Source organism: Ornithodoros turicata, chromosome 6 (genome assembly GCF_037126465.1).
Source record: "Ornithodoros turicata isolate Travis chromosome 6, ASM3712646v1, whole genome shotgun sequence".
In the NCBI taxonomy this organism is placed as follows: domain Eukaryota; kingdom Metazoa; phylum Arthropoda; class Arachnida; order Ixodida; family Argasidae; genus Ornithodoros; species Ornithodoros turicata.
In genome coordinates this window covers 54,108,183-54,116,056 of record NC_088206.1, presented here as the reverse complement: position 1 = coordinate 54,116,056, position 7,874 = coordinate 54,108,183, and the positions used below count along the sequence as shown (strand labels likewise).

General features: G+C 47.3%; 1 protein-coding gene across 1 annotated transcript; it reads right to left on the bottom strand.

The window, feature by feature from the left end:
- Positions 1 to 815: 815 nt before the first annotated feature.
- On the bottom strand, positions 816 to 7,507 carry LOC135398063 (protein-L-isoaspartate(D-aspartate) O-methyltransferase-like). Its single transcript, XM_064629500.1, has 6 exons — positions 7,273 to 7,507; positions 4,510 to 4,646; positions 4,341 to 4,445; positions 4,121 to 4,241; positions 1,505 to 1,590; positions 816 to 1,440 (listed from the first exon to the last, which is right to left on the bottom strand). The coding sequence occupies exons 1-6, from the start codon at positions 7,385 to 7,387 to the stop codon at positions 1,156 to 1,158; spliced, it is 849 nt and encodes a 282-aa protein (XP_064485570.1). The 5' UTR covers positions 7,388 to 7,507; the 3' UTR covers positions 816 to 1,155.
- Between the last annotated feature and the right edge of the window lie 367 nt (positions 7,508 to 7,874).

Sequence of the window (7,874 nt, the reverse complement as noted above, 5' to 3'; positions counted from 1 at the left end):
TTTTGCCGACACAGCAGTGGGTTAACAGCAACACTGCGTGTTTCAGGTCTGAATTTCAGGTGCAACCGGTAGCATAGTGTTCACTCTATGTTCACTCATCATATACACCCTGTTACATCCTGCTTAGGGACTGGCCGTTATTTTCGCATCCCAAAATGAAAACTTGGCGTTGCTGTACGACAAAAATCGCTTACAAGGAAGCCTACACAACTGCGAAAATGGCGACCTCAAAACTAACACAACTGTGTGTGTGTGTGTGTGTGGGGGGACTATATGAACGCCATAGCTACGAGGAGGAAATAACTCGCACACTTGGGTTGTAGTTTCGTTTTATACAGTTTCGGTTTCGAACTTGTTTGGCAGCGCGACTCAATCCGCTATATAAATCGTAGTCCCAACTCTCACAACGCACATTACGTCTGAACCGTTTCGTGAACCGGTAACCACCTCCTAAAATTATTTCGGTTCAGTTCCGGTTCGGTTCAACGCGATAAAATAAATATTTTGGTTCGGTGTAGTTCCGGTTCAGCGAAAAATACGGCCTTTTTGGCGGTTTTCGGTTCGGGTTTAGTTTCGGTTCCGATCCCTGGTTCGTACAGGCACGCACTATCAGATTTGTCGACGTCGTGAGGTCGTTCTCGGCATAGGACATTGGCTCTCGGCATTGTCGTAGGACAATTGGTAGTGACAGGCGACAGAATTTCACGCCGGAACACAATGATGCTTGTTTTCTACTGTCTTCATGCTTTCAATAAGACGCCTGCACGGTGCTTGGAGTTCAATTCCAAAATAAAGATTGCCATGTCGATCAGAGCGGTTTTGTGAACGCCAAAATATTTTATTCCACATTTTTCTTCCTATCTCTCTCTCTCGCTGGCGCTGTGGAATCTTTGCAGTGCAACGAGGAACGACATAAGAAGTTTTACTTACAAGCGTATCATTTCTGAGTAGCAATTGTCACACAAATGCACGCGATAGAGTGGGATGCTACCGTAAAGCAACCAACCCTGACGGCATCGCTCCTAGTGCTGGTAGTGCAATATTGACCGTGCCTGTTCCGAGAAAATACATGCTTTTTGGGGTCCTTTTTTGCACCTAAAACGCGTTCTTTTAGTGCTTTAGAATCCACTTTCTATATTCATTCTATACCGGCATTCACCACATGCATGCATTTATGCATGCCTGCTGTCTTTCAGGTGTGCTGCTGCGCAGTCTGCACGGCCCTGACCGCAACGTAGAGGACTTTGTGCAGCAAGATAGTAACCTGCTAGAGAGCCGCTGGGATTCTCTGTCCGTGAGTGGCACAAACGCCACGTCGGCCAGCTCGGTTCTTTTCACCGTCCCGTCTGGAAGCTTGTCGATTTGCTCCAGTTTCTGACTCAAGCCCCCGTGACCAATTGGGCAGACCATGCGACCTCCATTCTTCAACTGTTGCAGCAGCTGCGAAGAGGGACAAAAGTACAGTCAACGAATGTTTAGTTAACGAAACTAAAAGTCCCGCTACCTTCATGGGCAATTCCGGGGCGACCGCTCCAACATGAATGGCATCGTAGGGGCTGTCGGGAGCGAACCCTTGTCTGCCATCTCCAACTGTTGGGAGACACCGACAAAATGGGAGACGTCAGACGCATCTTGTTCTGTCTGGCTGAGTTCGCGTTATGTGTCGACACGTTCGAAAGCGATGCCTCAGTCCGTGGACCTACACATAGCCCTTCGCAAGCAGCGGACATATTGCAAACGCGCAGAATCAGGGTATGTTGCTGGGATGCGTTTGAACCACGCCCTACTAGATTATGGCGACCATATCATGGGCACCCCCTCCCAGCGCCGCATTTGGAAGCTAGCGGTGGCGCTACTCATCGGCCCGGTTATTGCTTCCTCAACTTCTACAATACTTTGTAATTCAGCTTACCTTAGTATTTCTGTACAAGCGGTGGATATCCTACGGAAGATGGTTCATTCTAAAGCTGATTGTCATCATCGTTCTACGCGTCTTCATAGGAGCTATACTGATGTCGCCTGCTACTCTCGTCTGCAACGGTGGTCGTACGCCCGCTTCTGCGCGTTCAAAATTCAAATTTCCATTGTCCAATCATGATGTAGGTCTCGCGGGCCGCAGAGCCGTATATTAAAAGGGAGTCTGGCCATTAATGGGTCATGCCTATACCTGAAGCTCCACCCACTTTTTCAGCTTTCCGACCAATGAAGTCTTGAAATAAGGGTCGCTATCAATCAACCTATCCTCACTATTTGTCCCGGTATCCAACATGGGCAGCGCCATTTTGGGTGGCAAGTGGATTGGATGGGATTGAAATGGATACCTCTTGCAATCTGCAAAACTAGTGGATTTCTGGTGCAAATTTGATGAATGCCACCTATAGGGAGCGTAAGGCACGTCGGGAACTGTCGTCTGCTTCTGTCGTTGTACCGCTGCCAACAGAACCACCTGTCGGGACGCATTCTGTTGTCGGTTTGATTTTTAGCAAATCTACATGAATAGCCCATGAAAGTGCCCAGAAGAAGAACAGTCTCTGTTCGAAATATCGGCGGCTTCTGTCCTGAGGCAACTCCCTTCCTACATGAATAGTTGTAATATAAAACGCAAAAATGTTTATATCAATGAAATCCAGCAATTAAATGTAAGATTGTACAGCACAGTGCTGTTTTTGTTATGATCTCGTTGTGACTGCCGTGTTCACTAGGCCTAACACCGGCGACAAAATGTATTATTTTCAGTTAGATATGGATAAATGACCATAAGCTGAAGCTGATTTCCGAGAAACGTGTATGAGTATGTACATTTGCAGCGTAAAATCAGAGTAGACTGGAAATTTTTTGTCAAGAAATCCTCGCTTAACTGAGTTTGTTTTCGTCGCCATTTTGGGTGGCAGTTAGGTGTCATGGCGACCCCCTTGGTCAAAAGCAAACCAATCAGAGGACCGAAACTGCAATTGACAGGTCGAGCCTCTTTTTGTGACTCCTCCCAATGGCCAGACTCCCTTTTAATATACGGCTCTGGCGGGCCGATCAGTATAGCGCCCCTAGCGGATCGTGCGGACGGGATTCTCATACGGGTTGCCGATTATGACATGGTCGTTATAATTTAGGTCGTGGTTTGAACGCGATAGTGCGCACATTACATTTCAACCGCAAAAAGCAGATACGGTACAGTAGGGGACACACTTGAGCAAGAATTCCCTACGAGTGTTGACAATCAGAAAGGAAGAGTATAGTTTGCGTTAGATGTTCACATTTCACATATCCACACGAGCGAGATTCCCCAGAATACGCTAGGGAAAGATGCTTGTGAAAAAGAATGTCATACCTTATAGAATGTCATATTCGATAGCAGACGACACGAAAAGCCGCAGACGATGTCGTCTGCTAAGCGTACGCTGCGGGACACCTGCTATTCCGACACCGTATACGAATGCTCAACAAAATAGGCGGTGGAACTTCTGCCCAATGAGCAGTGTCTGCTCTTTCTTCAGCAATAATAGCGGACGTCGCTGGCGTGAATACATGGTCTGTTTTAAGTGTCCTGTCGTACTTACATAATACAGAAAAGTTCGTTGCTGACAAAAGTGAACGTTACATGACAAGAATATAAGGGAGTGTGGTTAAGACTTCGGAGCTTAAGAGCCTCCGTGTCGTGACCCAGCATGAATTCGCTAAATGTGGCAATAAATGTGTCACAATTCTCTTCAAACAGTTCTAATTTTGGTGCAAATAAAGCTGACATTTTCCCAGTGCATTTGTATTGGTCATTAAATGTTCTTAAACAGTGTAGTTTGGGAGCGGAAGCCAGTCACGCGAGTGGCAGAACCAGAATGCTTCGACATGCTCACAGCCCAGTAAGCGTTCGCTTCTCCACAGTTACGGTTAAGATACGGGCACAAGTCTTTCTGGTCAGGCCAACTTTGTATGGTTCTGCTTTCGTCGCCTGGCACACGGTTCCTCTTCACGCGACGTTCTTCCATTCCATAATATTTCGTGAGAGCACTCTTCCATCGCGCAGTTCATTAACACATTTGTGAGAAATTTCATCTGGAACATTCTCCCATTTTGCACAAGGTAAACACTTACGACAGCTCTTACGTCTACACCATGTACCACTAACCAATCAGCTTGATCCTCTTGGACTCGATAAGACCTGGTTGATCCTTCTTAATGTTCGCAATAGACGTGTTCACCAACTCTGGAATGTGATCGATGCCTACAACCAATCCGTCGTTGCCGACCTGGGTTATTATTATTATAACGAAGAGCATTTTCAACCGACACTAATGGGGCAACTCAGATAGGAGCCCGTTCTTTCTGACGGCAGAATTTCACCTCACCATCAAAGCCATGCAAGCCGTTATGTAGCCACTGCCCGATCCGACATCTAGAGCCCTGGCTCTATCGCGTAGATGATCTTTCAGAGATTCTAGTGCCCGTGCGTGCTGCATTCATTTATTCTTATATAGCGTCCATACAGTACATGGAAACTACCCATATAATCCATACCGTGTGCGGAGCGCTGATAGTAGCAGCGTACCCGATGTCTTGTGCCGAATCATCGTATGGGTTGTGGTTGGCATAGTTTCTGCGGTCCACTGATTTCATGACGGTTTCTACTTTGTCGCTCACAATGATGTCAATCCCTGTAAACATAAATGTTGCCCCTTTTTCTCAACCCATCACCCTCCAATGCAATTGCGCCTCTCATTGGTACGAATTATGTCAGTGAGATACATGTCGGCATTCAACACGCGCTCAGTGCAGCGGGGTACGCACTATACTGAAACAAATGAGTAAATTGGGCCCAGTACATGGAACAACGAAACTACACAACACAGGAGGGATGGAGGGAGGGAGAGAGAGAGAGAGAGAGAGACAGAGAGACTTTCGCTCTAAGGTTCCCGTCACGCCATTGTTCATCTGAAGGTGTCGTCCGAGACAGACCAACACCACCTAGATACAGAAAGCCTGCGCGCTCGTCGACTTGACGTAACGATTAAGAGTCAGCCAATCAGGATCGTGTTTTCAACGGCCGTAGCCAATCACGAACGGGCTTTCAGCGGTCGTGGCCATGGAGAAGAACCACCATCGTCTGCAAGTTGTGATAGAACGTCCCCGCGTACTAAATGGGAAAACTTGGAAATAAAGCGCAAAACGGTCTCAATCTTTCTCAAAACGGATTTTCTGGAACGCGTCTTGCACTTTTTGTCTAAATATGTTGATCTGCTGGTTCCACGTGAGCTGCAATCATTCTTCTTGAATTAGCAGAACGGTGAATCGCAGTAGCAGACGAATTCTGACTATATATGTCCACGTAACGAAGGATGGACAGGAGGCAATGCGCAGGCTTTTTCTATCTAGGTGGTGTTGGACAGACTCACCTTCAGCTCTGTAACCACGCAGAATGAAGACGAACACCCGTATAAAAGTTGAAGACTAAATTCACCCTAACGGGTACTGTACACCCAACTACCCTATGCGAAACTGTATGATGCGGACCTGCTGCGCGAAGAGTAGAGACACGTCATGCAGTAGTCTTGCTCAGACGCGATACAGGAAAGCGCAGATTTCTCGAAGACGCGAGGAATCTTTAAGCGGTTCGTTGGTGTGCTTAATAAAACGTGCAGCATATCCGCTGTCTTTGCCTGGGCCATGGCCAGAACACTGGGCAGAGCCTTTTTAGTGCAACAATAATGACGACAACGCTGTTCTTATGACGAGAACAAAAATCAAAAATAAAGAAACAAGCCACCGCTCGCTTACTTCTACTTGTCTTATCGCGCTTAATGAAACAATTAACCAATATTTCAGTTTGTGCTGCTCAAACGCCAATTTCGTTTTCGCCTCAAGGTAATCAAGAACGCGAGGCAGCCTTCCCATATGCGTTACGCCCTCCATAGTTAACGGATTGCGTGGATGAGTCATTTCTCATAAGCACATCAATGGCTCCTCTACATTAGGTTGGGCTAGGTTAGGGCTCGCCCCCCTGCCGTAAAGGACGTCCGACGCCCCTGGTGCCTGCCTTTACAAAGATATCTCAAGCGGCACAATGTACTGAAAGTTCAAGTTCATAGGGGTGACTGAACATGACAATCCGAATCCGGACCAGTGAGCAGAGCCGTCGCGAGGCGAGTTTGCGCCCAGGGCAGGGCAAATATGAAGCGCCTCTCCCTCCTCTCCCATTGCCGTCAGAAACCCTGTAAACAAAGAAAAGAAAACGCTTATTTGCAGTGCTGAGATCGTGAATTCAATTTCCCTTCATTCCCGCTTTATACTGTTGAACCAACCTGCCAGGGCCTGCCATCTCTGTCGAGGGCGCCCGGAGCGGCTGCACCTCTCGCACCCCCGTCGCTACGGCTCTGCCAGTGAGAGACGTCGGATGGTCTCTTAATCTGGTATTTATAGACATCTTTCCGTCTGCCTAATATGTATACCTTGCCCCAGCTAAAAGAATTAATTATCCAACATTCTCTTGGCAATCAGCAAACATAATTCTGTGGGATGAGCTACATCCAACTTGCTCATTCGTCTTGTCTCACTCTCTCTCTCGTGTACTGGTGCTGTTTTATATAGTGGACCTTATTCTTTACCCAAATTCTGTGTCTTAGATTCAGTGAACTGGGAAGCAATTACAGCATCCACACGTCTAGAGTGAATTACGCCTCATTTCAGACACTGGAATTTAGTCCTCAAAACCGCAAATAGTCCCTGCAATTATTAAACTTCCGTGCATTCCAGCGGAAAGGCGTATGCCTTCTATTTTCAACAAATCAGGAGAGAGAATAATATAATCATATGCGATGATTGGCTACGACCGTAGTAGGTCGTCCTGCGAGGATGCCGACATGAGGCCGACAACGGCAAGCCCTATCGCCATCACCACCACCACCGAGGATGCCGAGCATACCATTCTGCGCGCGAAGCCCACCTCCATCACATCCTCTACCCCGGAGGTTCTTCTACCGAACGTTCCGCCAAAGCAAGGAACCTTGTTCTCTTTCTGCAGGAGGGGAGTCTTGCCCAACAACCCCTCTAGCCCTTTGCACTCCCCGATTGACTCACGCACCCTCTACGCATCTCCACCCTTCATCCTCCCGTTTTTTGGCTATAGTCGTGACGATGCCCAGTTCTGTGTGACCAACAAAGGCGACTCGATTGCCCCCCGTAAAAAGTGTACATCAATTGAACTTCATGCATATTAAGTATCCGCAAATACTCGTAATATAGTCGCAAAAACACGTCAATAAACGGAGAGGGAGCGATACTCACTTTTTAAGTAGTTGACCAATTCATTGTTACTCCGGCCATGAAAGGATAACCAAGCCATGGCCGGACATGCGAGAGATATCGCTAGAACGGAGGCGACGAATGCTTGGTGGAGCATTGCGTACTGTGGCTACCTAAAATCGTAATGGAGAGAACACAACAGTGTACTGACAGTAAGTAAGTCCGGCAACACGTCTAAGCTAAACGCAAGCATTCCGACGAGCGAGCGCTGGCTGAGCACGAACAAATGACACCGCGCGCTTCGCGGGCTTAGTTGCGAACAGTCAAATAGGTCCTCTTGCACGTAGTTAGCCTATTTTATGCTGAAATTTATGCACACGCAACATTGTTTAATTGACGTGATTATGTTCAGATTTTTTACACCAGGCGCAGCAGTTTAGTCTACACACGACTTGGCTGAATGTCTCTTGCAAGTTCTCTTGGACAAAGGCATATACTGTTAAAGAGAGACGGTCATGGCGGTCTCTGTCCAGCCGGTGTTGACCCAGGAGAAAACAGGATCTACAAATCCAAGAATAAATAACTATTCCCGCTGTTGTTTGATAGTGGCGACTTGGAGTGACACGGAACAAAGTAATTGGCAC

Bases quoted from the DNA above. Each gene is read 5' to 3' on its own strand.
- LOC135398063 (XM_064629500.1), bottom strand. From the start codon at position 7,387: ATGCTCCACCAAGCATTCGTCGCCTCCGTTCTAGCGATATCTCTCGCA. The intron at 4,242-4,340 runs GTGAGGTGAAAT...ATAATAACCCAG, and splicing joins CGGCTTGCATGGCTTTGATG to GTCGGCAACGACGGATTGGT. The intron at 1,441-1,504 runs GTAGCGGGACTT...CCCTCTTCGCAG, and splicing joins CCCCGGAATTGCCCATGAAG to CTGCTGCAACAGTTGAAGAA.